The 20,610-nt window shown below is 50.4% G+C and overlaps 1 protein-coding gene across 2 annotated transcripts in view; it reads left to right on the top strand.

Annotated features, from left to right (window-relative positions):
- The first annotated feature begins 1,088 nt into the window (after positions 1-1,088).
- The window catches only part of GPC4 (glypican 4), a 62,747-nt gene continuing 43,225 nt past the window's right edge, over positions 1,089-20,610 (top strand). Inside the window, exon 1 of one of the 2 annotated variants that reach the window (XM_015278449.4) lies at positions 1,089-1,429. In XM_015278449.4, the coding sequence (XP_015133935.1) occupies positions 1,261-1,429 (169 nt within the window). In that variant the 5' untranslated portion in view covers positions 1,089-1,260. Of the gene's footprint in view, positions 18,753-20,610 lie in introns of both variants that reach the window. The other variant, XM_046940986.1, reaches the window with a different exon arrangement.

Below are 20,610 nucleotides of genomic sequence, written 5' to 3'. Positions count from 1 at the left end.
CCATGTGCTGGGGGGTGTCTGAAGGCCACAGGTTCCCGTGCTGCCCCATGGCACACGTGGGGCCACAATTGGTTTGACTTAAGGAGCTCTGGGGATGCTGTGGTGGTGGTGTGGGAGAGCTGAGTCCCCCCCATCATTTATTCGCTGCCAGAGAACTACTGAATCATTAAAGAGCTCTAAGATCCTCCAGTCACACCGTCAGCCCATCACCACCACGTCCCTCAACACGGCACGCAGCTGAAGAGACCCAGGCTAACGAGCTGCTTTTAGTAGTGGACCATCCTCACCTGGCCTTTAGCAGACCCTTAAGCGACACTGCAGCCCTCTGCAATTGGGACGGTGCCTCTCACTCGTGCAGAACCACTCCCGTGATTTTCAGTGCACAGCAGCGGGCAGTGGGGTCGGGCTGAAGCACGAGGTGTGTATGCATGGGCTGCCCCCTGCACTCACCCGGCTGCCCCCTGCACTCACCCGGCTGCCCTGCTCGTGTGTTAGCAGGGCTGTGAGCACCCGGCTGAGCACCCAGCACGTGTGGGCTCTGCTTCTGAGGCCTTCCCCGGCCAAACTCTTGGAAACGGGGAAGCGGTGGGGGAAAAAATATACAAAAGAAAACCAACCGACGAATGTCAGTTTTGACGAGCGCTTCGTGCGCGCCGTTCAAACCTGTCACAGCGATGTCAAAATTCGTCGTGAATGTATTAAACCTGGAGCAGAGCCGCAGCGTTTCCAGCTCCAGTTCAAAACGAACGGCCGCCTCCCGCCCGCACCGAGGGATTTTCCTCCCCTCGGAGCCGAGTAAGGATCCCCGCGGACCTCGCCGCGTCTGGACCGGGACCGGGCGGCAGCGAAGATCTCCCGCTCGGGGCGGGCGTGCAGCCGCAGGTTGGGCTGTGAGCTCCGCTCCGCCTCTCCGGGCGGGTGGATCCCGGCTCCTGAGTTTCCCGGGGGCTGCAGAGGCTTGTCCCAGCCCTGCGCGATCCTGCTTGGCTGCCGCCCTCCCCGCCTCCCTCCTCCTCCCCCCCTCCCTTCTCCACCTCCTCCTCCTCCTCCTCCTCCACCCCATGTGCTTCCTGCCGGGCCAAGTTTGCAGAGCGCCGCCGCACTCACGGCCCAGCGGAGCGGAGCCGGAGCGGAGCGGAGAGGGGTGCACGGCAGCGGGCGCGGCTCCTGCGCGGCGCGGGCTCGGCGGAGGGCCGGCTCCGGCTTCGGGCCGCGCTGCCCCGGCCGCGGCCCCGGCGGCCCCCCCCGCCCGCCCGCACCATGCCGCGGCGGCGCTGCTCCCTGCCGCCCCTCGTCTGCACTTTAGCCGCCCTCAGCCTGCCGCTGCTGCTGGCCGCCGAGCCCCGCGCTAAAAGTTGCTCCGAAGTGCGGAGGCTCTACGCCGCCAAAGGCTTCAGCCAGAGCGAAGCGCCCAGCCACGAGATCAGCGGTGAGTCGGGGGGGCGTCGCGGCTCCTTTGTGCTCGGAGCCCCGCACTCGGCCGGGCTGGGCTCCGCGGGGCGCGCTGCCTTCCTGCAGCCGGGCTGCGGCTCCGGATCCCGGTGCGACTCGCCGAGCTGAGCCCCGCCGCGCCGGGCCGGGCCCGCGCCTGTTGCCGGCTCGCTCGCTCCCGCAGGCGGTATCGCGGCCGCCGTTCTCCCTCCGGAGCCGTCCCGGTACCGCCGGGCGAAGTCTCAGCGAAATGATTTCTTTTTCTTTCTTTCCTTTTTTTTTTTTTTTTCCCTCCTTGGTTTTTTTTCCCCCCCATCCCGAGGTAGTCGCGCATCCCGGGGACGGCAGTGCTCGCAGCCGGCAGCAGTAGGAAATGGTAGCTAATGTGCTCACACCCAAAACATTTTATTCTTTTTGTTTCATCCTTCGTCTCCCTCCCAGGGCTGCTGCTTTTATTTCCCCTTCTGAATGACCTACTGGACCGCATTCTCCGCGGAACAAAGGAAGTGCCTTTTTAGCTGGAATCCTCGGAGACCACCAAGGACTCCGGCTCCTGCACTGCAATTTCGCACTACTTTTAACAATAACAAAAATGCATGACTGAATGGTTCAAAAATGTGGAGTGTTAGAGGCATTCATTTCAGTCTGGGACGCTGTCACAACACAGACAGACCCCGAGTAAATACCTTTAGATGGCGGATATAGAAGTTGGGGGTAATCTTTAGCATTGGTGCGCCCTCCAGTTACGCATACATTATTATCCTTTTCACTGGCGCTCTGAAATGATTTCAGTCGGATGCACTTTTGTCTTGTCAGACTAATGGTACGCGTTTCTCCCATGACTGAGTGGAACTGAGGGCCCGTTTACTTCTGCAAGAAATATTTTAATGAGAAACGTCTGACTGGTTGCAGTTAAAATACTCCCTCCGCCCTCCCTGCTTCGGGAAGGTCTCTAATAAATGGGTTTATCTTTGATGTGAGGAGCGGGACGTGGGCAGGTTTCCTTGTACACCCGGTGTCTGGAAGGTCTGTCCCAGTCCTTATCTCATAGGTTGGTATTTAAGGTGGTCTCTGGGGGGTGTCAGTCTGGATCCTGGTGGCAGTGCTCATGGAGAAGCTCGTGGAGCTGACCCTTTGCAAGGAGGGCTCAGAGACGTGTGAGGAGCAAGGTAAGGTGAGGGGTTTTCTGCTGTGCCACGCTGAACGCACCACCTGAGTTATGTCACTGTGCCGGGGGTGTGGGAAAGCTGCATCTGCAACAGGTCCTGTGCAGTTCTGTGTTAAATGTCACCCACCCCACGGGCTGCTCCAGGCTTGGTGGAAGGCTCTAAATGCAGGGCACCGTGTGCTCCTTGAAAGCGCAATGTGACTTGAGTGCTGCTGCCCTTGGAGTTAAACCTCGCGTGGGGTGCAACACCTGCTGCAGTTTCATATTCCCCTGCAAATGTGGTGGTTTTGGTGTGCGTGGTGTTAAAAGGCTCCTGACCCCCCCTCGGGCTGCTCCTCAGCCACTGTATGCAAATGGAGAAGTGCTCAGGGCTCTCATCCTGCTGCTTTGGGCTTTGTGAGCACGTGGGGTGTCTCCTGTGACCCTGATGGGGACTGAGGTCTGACAAGGGGCCAAAAGGTCTGCAGTGTACATCCGTGCCTCCAAAAATGAGTCATCAGCCAGACCTTTGGTCTCCATTGGTGATTCAGGTGGTAGCGATGTGCTCTGAGATGATGTGCGCGAGGAAAGGAGCCCAAGGCTGTTGGGTTCTGCTCTACGTTTCAGTGCTGCTTTGCTAGGCTGTGTGCTGCTCTCCCACCTTCCTGCAGAACTGCTTCAGATCACGGTGCACTGCCAGGCTTCCTCGTGTGTCTCCAGAAAGGTGCCCTATGTAGCAAACCGCCTTCTGTAGGGTTTCTCTGCTGTCGGAGCAGGGCTTACCCAGCCTACAGATCTGATGGCCTTGAGTTGTCAACGTGCTGCAGTGTGGGCAGAGACGTCCCTGCAGTGAGCTGTGTGATAGCAAGTGGGACACGTCCTCACCTGGTGGGCACAGGAGTCCTCCCAGGACGTGGTAGCATCTCATGTGGGTATTTCACCCTATTTATGTTCTTCCAGAGCAGCAGATTAGTGCAACCTTATGCTGGAATGGACAGCTTTTTTTTTTTTTTTGATCCACACCATTGCTGTTCTGGTTGCATTAAATGGGTATTCTTTGTGCATAATTACCTAGGAGTTCGAGTTAATATTTATTTAGATTAGGTTTAGAATACGATACAACCTGCCATTTACGTGCATTTTAATTACATCTTGCTGATGTATGTGGGCATTTCTGAAAGCAGCGCGCAGCTGCTCAGCTACTGGCTTGATGAGAGGTGTGCAAGGTGTTCTTTGTAGCAGCGAACACAGAGAAATTGTTTCCTTTTATTTAAACCTGGGAGAGGAGGTGTGAAGAGATACTATGGGGAGAAATCTGCGCCGGGAGTTTCCTACTATAGAGTATCCTACTGTGAGGTCTGTAGGAACTTCTGCCCTGTGGCCCTATGATACTTTGTGTCACGGTGATGTGCGGTCTTGCTTCTGTTACACTTCCAGGTGCCTGATGTAGAGGGTTGGTTTGGGGAGCTTCACTGTTGGTGTGGTGTAGGAAGCCAGCTGGTGGTGGGGGTAGTGGCATCCCTGAGATCCCAGTGGGTGGCTGGGATTTAAAACCAAAAACCCCCCGTTCCTTCCAGCTGAGGCTCCTTGCTCTGAGCTCATGGAGATCACTTCCCCTTGTCCTTCGAGCTGGAGGAAGGAGGTGTTTCTGTTCCCCAATGAAAAGGAAAACAGCTCTTGCTGATCAGTGGAAGGTATCATCCGTTAAGCTGTGGGTGCCCTGTGGAGGTGTAATGTGTTCCCATCTCCTCATTTCCTCGTGTGGAGGTTTTAGGGGAGCTCTTGAGGCAGGTTTGGAAAGCATTGGCTTTTAGGTGGCTGCCGGTAGGCAGAGCTCTGCAATCTTAGGAGCGATGCCTTTGTTTCTCCTTTAACCAACCTCATGGAATAGGTGTCGGTGGTGCATGGGAGAGGTTCTTTTCCCTGTGGCTGAGGAGTTGCTTGGCTCTCAGCTTTGGGCTTTTAGGATCTTGCCCAAATCTGCTGGAGGTGTGCTCTGCTGTCCCGCCGCTGTAGTTGTCACCTGGGTGCTGTCACCACTGCATCACCCAGCTGTGCCCTCCTGGGCAATGGAAACGTGCTGTGGGCACGGAGGGGCTCTGGGGAAGGGGCTGGCGTGCTCCTCACACTCTGCCTGAAGGTGTGCCTGGCTGCCAGCTGGAGCCAGAGCTGCTGTCTCCCACCCTGGGGAGCAGCATGGTTTCTCGTGCATTAATAGAACCATTATCCATGGGCCAGGAGGGAACCGTCGGGGAACATCTTTGCGGCGAGCTCGGAAAAGCAAACGAGCAAAACTTCGGAAGTATTTTTAGCCTCTTCTAATGTCATCGAGCAACTGGGAGCAGCGGGGGGCAGCTGGCAGCGTGCGAGCACCGGCCTGGGAGCAGAGAGACTGCTGGGAGATGGGGCAGAGGGAGCCGGGGCTGCGTTGAGCTCCGTCAGCCTGCAGAGCTGCTCCACTACAGCGGCGCGTTGTGTCCTCGTGCGGCGTGTGGTTACGCAGCAGTCCGGGCTGAGTGGGAGTATCGTTTTCCTTGGCAGATGCTTCATAGAAAGTTCTGTTTTTTTTTTTTTTTCTCTGCCAGAATAAGCAGTCGTTGCATTCCGTACGATTCATAGTCAAGTTATTATCTATTGTTAGAATCGCCTTAATTATCAGATGTTTCCTTAGACGTGTAGCTGTTTTGTGACGGGCTGAATGGGAGTGTGTACACTGCGCAGCTCAGGCGTCCTGCATGATGTTTTTAGGGCTGTTTTGTAATTTCAGGGAGATTTTCTGTGGCTTTCGTATGTCAACAGGCTTTTTATTCTCCCCGAGACTGCAGCAGAGCGAGGCGCCGGGCAGAGCTGCCGTGCTGTGGGATGCTGGGTCTCCCTGCACTGTGTGTTCATCCCTTCTGGGCGAGGAGCAGGGAATGCTCAGGCTGGAATGGGGCTGTGGGCATGAGGTGGGCATGAGGTCTAGTGGGAGGTGGTCTCAGATGAGGCTTTTTTTTTTTCCTTGGAGGTGTAGGTAGGCAATGCTGGAGGCTGGAAGGGTCCCAGCAGGGTGTTGGTGTATGTGGCAGTGGGGTGGGCTAGCAGCTGCTGTCCTGGCTGTGGGCAGTGAGTTTGTCTCTGGGGTGCAGCCGGGGCTGTGTGTTGATGGAGAAGGTCTGGGCAGCACCATGGTGGAGAATCATGAATGGTAAAATCATTAAGGTTGGAAAAGACGACTAAGATCTCTGTGTCCAGCCCCAACCCACCCCACCATGCCCATCACCGCACCCCTCAGTGCCGTATCCCCATGGTTCTGGAACACCACCACGGACGGGGACCCCACCGCTCCCTGGAAAGTGCTGCTCTGTCTGCTGCAGAATCTTTCACCTCCTTCCAAAAAAGAGCCATCCTTGGGACTCATTCCCTGCTTTTGTTCTGCTTGCCTTTTATTTTTTTTCTTTCTCTCTCTCTCTTTTTTTTTTTTCTCCCCCTTTCCAAGGAAGTCCTTGTTAACCAAAAAGCTCTGTGCCCCCCCTCCAGCTCCCGGGGGCGGGGGGCTGCCAGCACTGGTCTCCGGGGCAATAACCTCCTCACATTCCTCGCATTCCTTCTGCTTTCTCTTTCTTCTGAGATTATGAAGATAACTTCCTTCTCCCATTGCTAAGCAATGCAAGGGCTCAGGAAAACTCTTGAATTCTCGCCCCTGCACCCTGAATTACCTTGTGAGCTCCACGAGCTCCCCTGTAGCAACCTCTTCTAGTCTGTTTGCTGGGATTTGTGCACCTCTGGAAGGAAGCTGCTGCCTCCTTTATTGTTATTTTTAATTGCCAAGCATCTTAATTAAAAAAGGATGACTTTGTTATGGCCCATCTCACCTGCTTCCTAGTTTAAAGACTTTCCTTAGTGTTTCATGGGGTACTTTCCCTTTCCAGCAGAGGTTTTGGGATGTCCATCCCTCTCGCGGCCGCCCGGACCAAAGGATTTTGAGGGAGCGTTTCTCTTAATGTTTCCAATTGAGGAGTTGAGAATTGTCTGGGTTTTAAGCAAATTCAGATGGGAGCAAACAATGATGAAATGTTTAAAATATGTTTCAACATTTTTGTGGGAATAGGAACTGCTTTTTTACGGGCCAGCTTTCAGGAGGTGAAAATATGTGGCCCATACACATTGTCAGCATTGTTGCTGCTTTTCTTCCTTCTTTTTTCTTTCTTTTTTTTTTTTTTTTGAATACTCATAGGAAATTGGCTTTGGTAATTGAGTTTCTACAGAACCACAACATCCAATGGCTGTTCCTTCCCTGGGGTCACAGTTAGGTTAGTTTAAGTACTGTGCGGGAGGTTTAACCTCTTGTGGTTTGTAGTGCTATTCGAGAAATTGCTGGTGATTTGGGGTGTGTGAGAGCAATAGCTTCACAGGAAAACCCCAAATGTCAGGGTGTCTGGATTTCGGAGAGCTCAGAGAGCCAGGCACCTCGTGGTGCCTTCGGAAGAGGCAGCCCAAGTCTTTACGGCCCATTGACTCTCCTTTAGAAAGAAGCTGGAATAACTGTCCGTGTATTGTTTACCTACGTTGACTTATAACATCCTCCTGCTTCAAAACACCTTTGTTTTGGGTCCTGCAGATGCCAAACTCGCTGCCTGGTGCTGGGTCGCATCGCTCTGCGTGGCTGGCATCCCCAAAAGCTCTGGGATTTGGGGATTGTTCTGGCAGAAAGGAGCCAGCTTTAAGAAATTACGCATTGGGGCTGGAGCTTGGTAGCATTGACTGGTAGGCATAAAAATCCCCGTGCTGCAGGCTGCGATGACAGGCAATGATAAATCACTCTTGGCTGGTGCTACAGGTTTCAATAATGGTGTTTTAAAAAAGATTACATGGGTTTTAATACAAACTTCTTGCTTCTCTGTACTGTCCGTTTGGTTTCCATTTCTGAAGAGCAGAGCCTGTTTGGATTCAATATGAGGATGGAGCCAGGATTTTACTGGTTGGAAACATTGCTTTTTGTTATTCCTACAAACATGAGGATCTTGTTGGAGTGCCTTTTAGCCAGCTGGCTGCAGGGAGCTGCTTCTCAAGGTGCCTGTTTGTTTGTTTGTTTGTCAGCTTAGAAGGTAACTTTGCCCCATGGAGGATGAAAGAGCAAACTTTCAGCTCCAGTGGGTGCTGTTACAAAGAAATTTCCCTGAGATAGGGAAAGACTCAGTGATAGCAGCGAGGGAGGAAACAACCTTGTGCACATACCCTGGGTTTCTTTGGCCCATTCCCATGAGAGGATAGGGCATCAGTGTGATCAAAGGCAGCAGAACAATTAGAAACCTGCTGCAGGTGAGTTCACGTTGCCAGGTGTGCATGGGTACCTGGCTTTGCCTTTGCTCTGAGTCGTGTAAGGTGGGGTTGGTTTATTTTTCTGGTTCCCACTGAGGTTGCAGGAGGATAAGGGGCTGTTTCTGTAGCTGGGGTCTGCCCTTCGCTGGGGTGTGGGAGCAACAGCATGTCTGTGGGCTGCTGGTGGTGCCAGGCAAGGTGTGCTCCTGCAGCGCGGTACCTGCTGTGCACGGTGCTGTGGTGGCAGCAGACCTGGGGACAGAAGGAGGTGACGCTGGTCCCACGGCAGGGCACAAACCCCGTGTCAGATAAGGGTAGAGCGGTGCCACTGCTCATGTTTGGGCTGAAGGAAAGCAAACAAACTGGGTTTGGCTCAGTGCAGACATTGAGCTGTGGGTGCCATGGGACCACGTGCTTTTCTTGCTGGGGAGAAGTTGTTGCTTTGGTAGCATCTGCTCGTGATTCAGTGCTGTTTACATAATAATTGTGGTTGGCTTTCATTAGCTCTCGTAATGAGTGAGCTTTCCTTTAGCACAGTTACTTGTCGGTTCGGTTTCACAGCATCCCACTGTAGCACAGAGGTGGTGTGGGGACCATCAGTCTGGGCTGTGTCCTCTCTGCAGGCACAGTGATGCGGTCACAGCTCCTTAGTTTAGCTTCTGAAAGAGCCAGGTAATGGTTTGGGTCAGCGGGGCTTCTTTACAGAGTGGGGTTTCAGTCCAGTTTGGGTGATATCTCAGTGCAGTGTTTATGTTTGCACTAAGAACTGTTGGTTTTAGCTAACGGCGAGGACGGAAATCCATCAACCTGCTTCCACCAGCAGAAAAACCCAGGGTCTGTTGTGTATTGGAAACACCAATCTGTGCCACTGGGGTTGTTTGGCCGTATGATGCATCCCCTCCCATGCCAAGGGAGGGTCGGAACAGAACGAACTTTAAGGTCCTTTCCAACCCAAGCCGTGCTGTGATTCTGTGACGCTCCTGGATTAGCTGCTGACGCCTCACCTTGGTGCAGCCATGTTTGCTTTTCATGTGTGAGTGAAGGAAGGGTGGTATTGGTGCATAGCCAGCAGCAGCTGCTGCTACCTGAGCAGCGGTGCTGGAAACTGCTGGGGGACACAGCCCGGCGCTGAGCTTTGTAAATAAATAATGCTACTTAGCAGAGCACACAATAGCCCAAGTGCTGCCTTTCGACGAGGTTTGGGCCTGGGTGTTTTTGAACGTAACAGCGGGTGCGTTGTGAGAGCGGTGGCACCGCTCTCAGCCGTGTGGCTTCGGGTGATTAATGTGGGTTAATTGGAGAGCGGTGGCTTGGCGGGCAGAGGAGATGTGGCTGGTTGGAACAGCAAATGGATGAGGCTCGGGGCTGTTCTGCCCCATTGAACCCACCCTGCCGAAGGGATGCAGAGAGCAGAACTTCGCATAACTCAGCTCTCCGCTCTATTAAAGGCTCCTTTATAAGGGGTTGCCAGAACAGCAGCCTTTTCAGCAGCAGAAACCTCCCTTACCGGGAAGGCTCCGTGCAGGAACTGGCACGCCTGGCTCCAGGGCTGGCGTTTTCCAGCAATCCTGAAGCTGGAGAAAGCTCACCAGGAATAGCTGTGGTGAGGAAGGGTTAATTTCTAGGTATCGAAATATGCACAAAAGGTTAAATGGGACTTCCTCCTTGTCAGTGAATTACGGCTTTAAAATATTTGCATTCTTTCCTGAAAGATTTAGGAATAATTATATAGCACTCAGGGGCAAGGCATTGCCAGATAAACTTAACAACTCTATAATTTGTACTCGAGGCAGGGTTTCCTGTAAATGATAGCTTTGTTTAATTTTACAATACTGCTTCCAAATGTTTGCAGGTTATGAATTGCCAACCAAACTGGACCTGTGAATCTGGAAGGGTATTTGTTTGTTACTGGAGATGATCAAAGCTGCTGAATTAGGCAAAAACTTGGCATCTCCTTTAAAACTTGGAGGTATCCTCTCCCATGCGGGGTCCTTGGGGTGGGCAGCTGAGGGTACGGGGTGGGCAGCACTCTTGCTGCCTGCACCAAGGCCCTGAGCTGCTCCGGGTCCATTCCTGCTCAGCATTTCTTCCTCTGGGGTCGGGAAAGGAATGCCGCAGTTTCAGGACGCATACTTTATTTCCATTACTCAAAGCTGGAGTCATGCGTGGTTACAGCCAGAGACACTTCAGCAGCTCTGGGGATAACAAGATAGCTGACAGATTGGAATGCGGATTTATCAGGGGTAAAAACTGGCAAAATTCCTTATTTCTGATTCTTCTTAAATAGAGCCTCCGTGCTCCTGCTGCATGAGGCCACCACGAGCTTTAACCCTTTGTGCTTCCCCAGCAATATGCATTGAGCTGCGTCCATCCCTGCGTGTGACTGCATTGCTCGGTCTCAGCTTGTGGGTGTTTTGTTTTGAACAGTGACTCTCTCCCAGAGATGTTTTTGATAGGTCTTGATTTTCAAGTGCAGGCCTTCTGCACCACACGAGTGGCTGAATGACCACAGAATGTAAATTTTACTGCGTATTGCCTTTGGGCTGGCAGTTTGCAGGGGTACGGGGCAGTTAACACAGCGGGATTGTGCCATGGAATCTGCTTCCTTCGGGTTTGATTCATCTCCATTTCTTTTGGAGCCAATCACGTTATGGGCTTTGGTTGCATTTTGCTGTGGAGTTACTTTTGCCATGCCTTTGCTGGGATCTGTATGTTGCTATGAGAAACAGGTCATCTTCAGCACTCTGCCTTCTTAGTGATACATCCACTTTAATATTCTGAGACACCAAGCAACGTCTTCTAGGGAAACAAGTTAAGAGCATCCAAGAGTTGAATAGAGTGGAATCCCTCGGTTATGGGAACTGGGTGTAGAAGAGGAGTCAGGCTGTTCAGCAGGAAAACTCCAAGTTAAAATTGAACCTGGGAGCATTCCTGAAGCGCTGAGAGCAGCTGCTAATGCAGCGGACCTGTCTGCAGGGCGGCAGTGTTTGGAGCTGGTGGTTGCTGCTGTGGTTGTGTGTCTGCCCTGGAGGAGAACGAAGAGAATTTCACTTTTTGTGTCAAAAGGAAAGGATTGCTCAAGGATTGCAAAACACTTTGTTTTGGAAAAATGGCATTGTTTGGAAATAGCACAGGGGTAGGAGAGGGGCTGCCTCTGGATGCTTCTTGGCCCGTTTACTGCAGTTCATTCATGGGACAAATCTGTCCCCACGTGGACACCCCAGTGTGTGGGACCCCACATCTCAGCCCTGCCAGCATCGCTTTGTGTCAGCATTGGGCCGCTAAATGCCTCCCTGCTGTGGGACTTCTTGTCTTTCCTCCATTCTTTTCATAGCTGCAAACATTTAGAGAGTGCTGATGCTTCAGGTGATGCCTGGGTAACAAAGCAGCCCTGGGGTGAGAGGAGGGACACCCTCTCCCTTCTTGGAAAGGACTGAAATGGCTGGGAAACATCCGGCTCTCATCAGCACTATTGACTGTTCCAGGATGGGTTAAGAGTGGTGCTGGCATTCATGTCTCTTTGCTTCACCAGCTCCTGTTATGCAGGCAGGGGCATTTTCATGGGGTCATGAAGACTGGATAAGACCACTAAGATCCCCAAGTCCAACCCCAGCCCACAGCCGCGTCCCTCAGTGCCACATCTCCGTGGTTCTGGAACACCTCCAGGGATGGCGACCCCACCACCTCCCTGGGCAGCCGTGCCAATGCATTATCACTCTTTCAGAGGAGAAATCTTTCCCAGTATCCAGCCTATTTTGCTGTTGCTGAATCTCTTTGGGCTCCCCTGTACTGTTTGCCTTTCTGTGAGCAGACTTGGTGCTGCCTGGGACAGGGATGGCAAAGGTCCTGTTTGCAGTTCTGAGCCAGGCTGATCAGGGTCGTGCTTCAAAAACAAAATTGAACATTTTCAATACCTGGCAGTAATAGCCTGAATGGAGTGTTAAGATGCTAGCAGCTGGGCTGGTTGTTTTCCTACCCCACTGGCCAGGAGTCCGCTACGCTGCTGATGCCACTGTTGTAGTGTGAGGTGATGCGGCCAAAATATGAGTTTGGTGGTGGGAAGTGTATGTGACACCTGCACTCAGTGCTGAGCCCTCCTAGCCTTGCTCTTTCCAGAATTCCCCACAATACCTGTGGTAGTTTGGTGGTTACAGACAGGAGACCTTCCTGGGCAAGGTGTATCCTTGATAGGACGAGAGGTAAAGTCCTCAAGTTGCTCCAGGGAAGGTTCAGGTTGGATATTAGGAAAAATTCCTTCTCTGAAAGAGCAGTGAGACATTGGCACAGGCTGCCCAGGGATGTGGTGAAGTCCTCCTCTGTGGAGGTGTTCCAGAATCATGGAGTTGTGGCACTGGGGGACACGGCTATGGGCATGGTGGGGTGGGTTGGGGTTGAACTGGATGGTCTTGGGGTCTTTTCCAACCTTAATAATTCTATGATGGGGAAACCAGAAGGATGGGATTGTCTTAAGAAGTCGAAGCGGCCTCCTGTGCTCTCCAGCCCTCCTTGTGGGCAGTTGTCTTCTGCATCCTCCATCTGGGACCCTCTGGTCCTCCCTGGGAGAATTTTGCTTGAACAGAGCTGGTGGTAAAGAAGCTGGCTTACAAATTGTTGAAAGGATTTGAGAGCTATCTATGCTAATTGAGGAGGAGTGCTGGTGTGAACCCGCAGGCAGATAACACAGTGTTCACAGCTGCATGGGATGGCAGATAGGGCTCCATGGGGGAGGGAAGAGGGAATTTTTAATTCTGATATATCCTTATCTTAATCCTCTCTCCCACCCCCCTTCTTGCCTCTTGCTGGATGGGTTAAACCTCTCAAGCTTACCTTTTCCACAGATACGGATGGCTGCCTGGTTCCAGGCTGGGGGAATACATGAGGGGTCTGTTCCACCAGCGGGATGGTTTCTGGACATAGGTCACATTATATGGGCTGAGCACAGTGTGCTGCTTGTGTGAGCTGGGCGCCTTGGACAACAGATACCCAGGCAGTTAGAAAAGGAACGCTTGGTGTGAGTAGCAGCCAAGGGCTTAAAAACACATTTTTCAGGTAAAAAAAAAAAAAAAAAAAAACAAAAAAAAAACAAACCCTTATTTACCAACTCTGCTGTGGTCTCAGCTCTGATGTGATTTATTTAAGGAGAGATGAAGCTGAGATGGGAGAGATGCGGGCAGTGCTTTGGATTGCCATCAGTGCTGGGGGCTGTGCTCTGGTCCCAGCACTTCTCCAAAACCATCACCAGGGACTGCCTATGGTGGCACAGGGCTGCAGGGATGGCTTCATCCCACGGTGGCCCAATTTCAGGACATTTCAAAGGTCACCTCATGTATTTGGTGCGGGACCTCCTCCATCTCCAGTTGCGCTGCTTGTTTGCCTTTCTCCCTGTAACATTTCGGGCTCAGCCATGTGTGGTTTGAAGGTTTGTCATATTTACACTAGCAGTTCAGCTGAAAAGCAGCTTTTCTTCCTGGGAAAAGCCAGGAACCACTAATGTGCAATCTTTGTGTATAAAGTTGCCTTTCTCTGCTTATAAACAGTGGCCCTAGGATGGATGGATGTGCAGTGGACCTGTTTAGATTTAAATCTGACCCACCTCCTTGTTTTTTGTGCTGACTTTCCCTTTGAGGAAGATGTTCTTTCCTGCCTTTTGCCACTGCAAAAGGTGTGAGTTTTTAACCTTTAAAGCTGAAGAGTTGGGCCTAATTGCAGTGTCCTGCTGTAAATGGCAGTGTATGATTTCCCTTGCAGTGATTTCCCCATAATAGACCAGTTGCTCAGGAACCTCCCTTGTAGCCTTCCTGCTGATGGCCCAGCCAGCAGGGTTGGATGGGGGCTGTGTTGTGGCACACCTCAAGGTGTAGTGGGGATGGTGAGTGCTATGGTTGGGCTGGCTGTCCTCTATTCCATAGAGGAAACGGGGTGTTTATGGCCATCTCTGTCCTGCTGATGAATGGAGCAAGGCTGTAAGTCCCTGTGTCACTGAGTTAACTTGGGGTGAGTTTTGGTTTTATTTGAGCTGTTGGCAGTGTGGAGAAAGGGAATATCCTTGGACAAACGCCCTCCCCTTTTAGGCTGGCTTGGATGCTCCTTGTACTGTTCTTGATGCGTCTCCTGCCAAAACAACGTAGCTTTCTCAAACTGGATGATGGGTTATAAGTATCTGAGAGATGCAGAGAGCCCCTTGCATGTCATGATAGCTACTGCTAAGTGTGACATCGGGAGAGGGTGAACTGCTCTGCATCCTTTGCAAGTGGAGCATCCCATCTGAAACACTGGGTCCAAAACCTGGACAAGCAGTAGGTCTGGTGTGCCACAGAGAGAGCTGTTAGCTGGTGTTTGGGCTGAGAAGCTTGTCCTGTGCTGAGCTGAACTGGGGAAATAGCTGGGGAACTGCAGGTGTGGAGCAGAGTGAATGCCTTACCTTCCCCTGGCTGGGAAAATGTCTCATGGAAAACATTCATCTTGTAACTGAAGTTTCATTTACGTCTGCCAGGACCTGCTCTTGGACCAAATGTTGTTTTCTAAGCAAAAGGGGCTTTTTGGTCCTTCAAGCTGGGAAGGCTGATTTCTGTACCGCTTTGCAGCCCTGGGGAACAGATAGCCATGAGCTGGTGAAGGCAGTTGTGTCTCAGGCTGAGCCTCGTGGTGGATAGCAGCTCTCCTGAGCTCTGTAAGCTTGTGGGGCCCCCCCAAAAAAATCTCATTTCTAGAGGAGCCGCAACCCTTGCATTGCAGGCACTCCTGCCTGTGTGTGTGTGCTTCCACAGAGCTCTCTGGTCGCCCCCGTGCTGCAGACCACAAACTGAATGTTAAATGCTTCTTAAGAGCCAAGCCATCTTGGAAAAAAAGTATGGATGCAAAACACATCTGAAAAAGTCAGCCTTTTGTGTATCTTTTTTCAGAATCTCTTGCTATAAATTCTCAAGTTATCTGCGCTGTTACTGTGCTTGGAAAGCCCTGTAGGCAGGGGAAGCACTTATTCATGTGGATTTTAGATCGATAAATATGGTTGCGAAGTAGTACTGACACACAGAAATGTTTGAGGATGCTTAGAGAAGAATCAGCTGTTTTGTCATAGCTCTGTGTCAGTTCCTTACTTGGAAAGTCTTTGCACAGCCCAGTCGTAGCAAAGAGAAAAGGATGGAGAAAGGGATGCATATTTCTTTGGCTTAAAAGGGGGAAAAAAAAGAAACACCCACAAACCCAAACCCACCCACACACACACAGTAAAAGTTTTGCACACATCAGAAACAAAGGCACCAACATTTGCTTGTCAGAGCTAATAAAGTGTGCTTAGATCTTAATTTTTCTGCTTGGTTTCACAAAGTAATTGAAACTTCCTTTTTGCTGCAAGGTCTTTTTTTCCCCCCTCCCCTTTAAATAAGTGTTCTTAAAGGAACGTCTTTTGGTCAGTGAGTTTATGGAATTTTGCTGGGAAGGCAGACACAGTTTGAGCTCACTGAACAAGTGGTCAGTCAAAGTGCAGGGCACGAATCACTCGTGCCTGCAAGTTGTCCCTCCAAGTTGAAAAACACCTAGACCAAATAAACCTTGAACTAGAGGTTTTATAGGAGCTTTTGAGCACGTTAAGTGAGGCTTTTGTAATCAGAGCAATCTGATAAAAGCTTAAAAACCAGGAGTCCCGTAAAGAAAAGAGTAGTTAGAGCTGAGGTGATAAAACCCGCATCTGGCAAAGCGATCTTGCTGTCTCCTGGTGACCTGCACAAGAGGTGGATAACTCAGCTTGAGGGGTGAGGGAACTGAAGAGATGCCATGCTGTGGCCATCCAGTGCCCAAGAAAGCTCGTTTAAGAGCAAAGCAGTGGTGTTTGGAGGAGGAGCAAAGCCTTTGTCACGGTGAGGGAAGGCTGTGGCCGTGCTTTAGGAGCTGACCGACTCCTCATCCTCCAGTTTGAGTGTGCAGATCACATAAACGTTGTGCATCACCTCCCAGGAAGTGTGGCATGCTGGGTTTGGGAGGTTAGAATAGGGAGGGTCCACCGTGCTGAAAGCAAACAAACAGCAAAGGCAAAAAAAGAAACGCAAAACAGCGAACCCAAACCCGCAAATAGAAAACAGACCGTCCAGATTGATTGGCTCAGATCTATTTCAAGTCCCACAAGTTAGCATCACCGCTCCTCTGGGGTGCAATTGCTCCATGTGGGCAATGTGTTAACCATGTGGTATCCAAGGAAATCCTTTCACAAGGAACTATATGCTTTTTTTTTCCTTTTTTTTTGGGGGGGGGGGTGTTTTATTTCTAATTTTTGTTTTTCTTGCCTTAAGCTTTGAATGGGAAGGATTAGGGCTGCCTGTGAGGGCTAATTTGCAGTCTTGACATGCAGGTGCTGTTGGTGAAGGAATTGCGCTCTGTGAAACTTCAGTTTCAGGGAGGCTTTTCCTTGGGCACGTTGAAGAGCGCTGAGTGCTTGCTGTAACTTCTCAGGCACGTTACTGTTAACTTTTTTCCACGTCCCTGCTGGAAGCAGGTTTAAGAATAACGATGCACTTACTGGCTTCAGGAGGAAGCGAGGAGCTGAGGAGAGCTGCTGATAAGGCCTCATTTTACTTTTGGTTCTCAGGGTGTTTGGGCTGGAACGTGCTTCCTACCTGCAGCAACAGCTCAGCAAAGCAGCTGTGATACTGATTTCACAGTATTGGCTGGAACACCAGAAAGCCCTCAGTTGGAGGAATTACAGCTTCAGCCTATTAACAGCTGGCCATTAATGGACTGGGTCTAAATGCCTGGACTGTGCTTGAGATTTTTAAGCTGAATCCCCTGCATGACATTTGTATTGCAAGAATGCCTCCCAAGGAAAAGCAATACCTTCTCAGTGGTGGTTTTGCTTCTCCTTTTTGGGACGGAGCGTTGGGTCGTGCTGACACCATCTCATGCATTTGTGCTATCAAAGCTGTGGAAGCTCCCTGCCGCTCAGGCAGCCCAGTTCTGATGTTCTCTCCCATCCCAGCGCGTTGTTTGTCTTTGACCAGCAGCTTGGATAAACTTCCAAAATAAATTAATGCAGCAGCCCCACTCGGCCTCCTTTGGCGGAGTGACTCAAATGTGATGCATATGAAAGCAGCTAGACTTCAAACGCTTCCCTTGGACAAAGTTTTCATAGTCGTCTCCTATAGGGGCAAAGGAGAACGTTTCCTTGAAGCAAATCTTTATATATATATATATATATATATTTTAATCCTCCCTGCTTTCTGTTTTCATTTACCTCTGTCCTGCGCTCCTAGCTCGCACCTGCCTTTCTGATTCAGAAGCAATCAGTGGTGATCACTCGGTCTGCTGGCATTGCAGCCCTTGGGCTCGGGTCGGACCCAGGGGTCAGGCTGCGGGCGGCGGAGGCTGAGCCTCCTGCTCTCAGACAGCGCTTGCTTGCACGCAGGAATGCGGTAACAGGATTTAAAGGAAACATACAGAACTAACGAGGATTAAGGCTAATTGTCTGCCCCGTTCTGCGAGGGGTGGCAGGATGTGGCCAAATGGGAAGCGATGTGAGGGGAAAATCCAGTGGTTACGGTCTCCTCGTGGAGGATGTGCGTAGGTTTGGTTGGTTTGCTCTCTCTGTGAAGGAATGGAAAGTCGTGGATTGGAAAAAAGTAAAATAAAGGGGTAGTTCTTCCTTCTTAAAGGCTTTGAGTGTGTTGGAGCAGGCATTTCTGCAGTTGCTGGTAAATGTACTCCAAATGGGTGGTTCTCACCGTGTCTGGGTTCTGTTTCAGCTGGCGTTGCTCTGTGCATGGAGGTGACATCCCTCCCTGCTAGACCTCAGCTGGTGCCGATAGGATGGGCTGTTGGACCTTGCATGCCAGTGAGTTTGTTTTGAGAAATGATATAATGGTGTCAGAGATGTTTTGGAGATCTTGCTTTCCCCTGGCAACTCAGGATGGGGGCTCTGGTCTTGCAGAGGCCACTAGTGTCCTATGGCTTGAATAAGGGGGGATTTGTGAGTGTAGGTGGGCCTGAGAGCAGTCGTTCTTCCTTGGACTTCAACCATTTTGGACAGAAGCGCTCAACGCTCATGATTTGGACTCTGAAGACTTTTGGTGGGCGAGGCAGATGTGTGGCAGCAGGGGAGGGTGCCCCATTTCCTAGCGTGGGGCAGCTGTTAGGTTATAGCGGGCTTGGCTACACTTCAAGCTTTAAAGCTTTTTGCCTTTTTGTTTATACTTTCCCCAAGTGAATGAATGATGCTTCTGCAGACAGAGGAGATGGAGCATTTCTCCTGGATGCAGAGCTTTTTATCACCTTTTTTCCCCTGGGAAGGATGGTGCTGGGTGCTGAGGTGTAGGTGGCCAATGGCACATGGGTCACTCCATGTCACTAGCAACTTTTGGTTGGCCCTGGCTCTGTGCAGAGCCTCTGCTCACCCTCACTGTCCTCCTTGCCACAAAACAGCCCTGTGAAAGGCAGGATGAAGGAGTGCCTCCTCATGGATGGGAAGCATCATCCTGCCACTGTGTGGGGATTTTGGGTTTGTCCACAGTCCTTCAGTGCTATGCTTTGCAATTGATATGAGGGTGTTTTTTTTGTCCCCTTCCAGAAAAAGTTTATCCCAGAATGGCAGCAAGTTCTGCAGTGTCTATTATAGGTCTTGAAATGATGAATAGTCTTTGTGGAATTTAATTAACCTCTTTGTCTTGTGTTCCAATTTATAGATTACGCAACTGTATAAAGTCCAGAGTAATATTTTAGTTTTTAAGTCAAAAACAGGAAATGGTGGCTGAATTTCACGAACTTTGTTTTTTACTTAAGGGATTAAAAACATCTTCATAATTTGGTGTTTTCTTAGGTTTTTGCTTGTGTTAAAGCTGCTGGCTCCCATGCTGTTATCACTCTTGATGCACTTCAACACATGGACACGGTAGCTGCATTTTGGGCAATGATGCATGCCTGTTCTGCTTTTGCAAACGGCAACTCTTCACTTCTTTTGAGCTTCTGTGTGGCATCCAAGGGTGTTGGGGGGCTGACCACAGGGGCGCAGCACTGCTGGAGCTGAGCTGAGCCAGCAGATGACCGTGCTGCTGGCACAGCCCAGGTTGGGTACATCTCACAAGAGGCCACTGTGTGATTCTGAAGCGTGGTTTTGTGCATCGAGGCTGGAATCAAATATGTTTATAAAGAGGGGGGAAAAAAAACTTGCTGGAAAAGCTGTTGGTGCCGATGTGTTGCTGTTCTCTGCTGCCTGCCCGTGTGTGGTGCTGTGCTGTGAGTGGTGAGCATCCCGGGAGGTGCGTGCCGGTGGGTCTGGATGATGAGGGAGGAAAGGCGCTGGAAGTGTCACGGGGAAAATGTTGTTAGGAATGAAAAATATTCCAGTTCACATAACGGTGTCTGTGGCAGAATCCTTTTGGGTTAAAAGCTGCCTTTTTGGCAAATATCCCAAAGCTTTATGGAAAAAAACAAACGAGCAGTTTTTTGGCTTTGTTTGCTTTCTTGATGGGGAATTTGAGGAAAAAATGAAAAGTCTTACAAAGAAAGCAACTGTCTCCCAGCCAGATCTCTTCTATTTACTGTTCCTTGTGCCCGAGGCTTCAGTAATTCTGTGTATTTGCTGTTCCAAATGGATTTTCTTTCCCCTTTAATTGCATGAAATTGTACTCACTGGGGTGATTGTTTTCTGCTTGTTTGCTTTGTTTTTTGGGGGGATGATGGTGGTAGAGCGCATATTAGTCCTGTAAAATCTGCTAGACAAGTTCTCTTGATTTCTAAAGTCTTGACTGCTGACCATATGCAGGTTTATAATGGGTTTTATCATGACTGCTTTATTTTTGGCTTTTAGGGTACCCAGCATTACTGTTACAAGTATACTGGTGGAGGGACGGGGGCAACCCTGGGGATGGATCTACTGTGTGCTGTGTGCATCCTTCTCCTTGTCTGAGAAGTAAACAAACAAACAAACAAAGCCAACCACAAGAGAAACAAAAAGAGAATAATTTTCATCACAAATTGCCCCCTGTGTACCACGGCTCACTTAAGGCATGTATGAGGAGCTCTCACCTTGTGAAAGCAATTTCATGCCTAAGGAATTCAGTGATAATAAGGAGAGTTTGCATTTCCCATGTTCTCCCTCAACAGTGTGAAGTGGGGTTTTTTGGTTTTGTTTTTTAATTAAGAAACAATTCTTGGTTTTCACTGAAGGTTTCTCTTTTAGCTGGAGCCAGGGAGAATCCTCCAGTTGAGCCAGGGCTATTTTGCACTCCAGGCTTACTTAAATAATATGTTTAATTATGTACTTTTTCTTCTTGCCTTATTTGTATATTCAGGTCTTTGTGTGGTTTCTCTCCCTTTTGATGTTTGCAGAAATGCATTATCTTCATCTGTCTGGTTTACGTTTGGTGTGCCACTAATTGACTCAATATCCTGTTTGTGGAAATGAAAGCGCTCTATCACAGCAGAGTTTGCCAGGGTGTAAAACCTTGCAGCATTCAGGCCACCCTGCTGGGGAAGGAGTCAGTGTGGAAATGAAACAGCAATGATGTTATTCCTCAGGTACGCAGATTTCTTGGAGACAACCGGAGGGCTCACTGATGGCGATGGTGCAGGCCTGGAGCCTTCTGGAGCCTCCATAGCTACACCTGGGCCTCGCTCTTGCCCAGAGAGGGGTTAATTCTTGATGTTTTGGGGCCAGCTGAGGTGGGAAATAGGCTTTCGTCTTGTTTTGGTTTTAAGAACTGTATTAGGAGCCTGGGATTCCCTGAAATCATTCATGTTGGCTTTAG

This window comes from Gallus gallus, chromosome 4 (genome assembly GCF_016699485.2).
Source record: "Gallus gallus isolate bGalGal1 chromosome 4, bGalGal1.mat.broiler.GRCg7b, whole genome shotgun sequence".
Taxonomy (NCBI): domain Eukaryota; kingdom Metazoa; phylum Chordata; class Aves; order Galliformes; family Phasianidae; genus Gallus; species Gallus gallus.
Note: the sequence above shows the minus strand (reverse complement) of the source record. Positions and strands in the feature narration are given on the sequence as shown.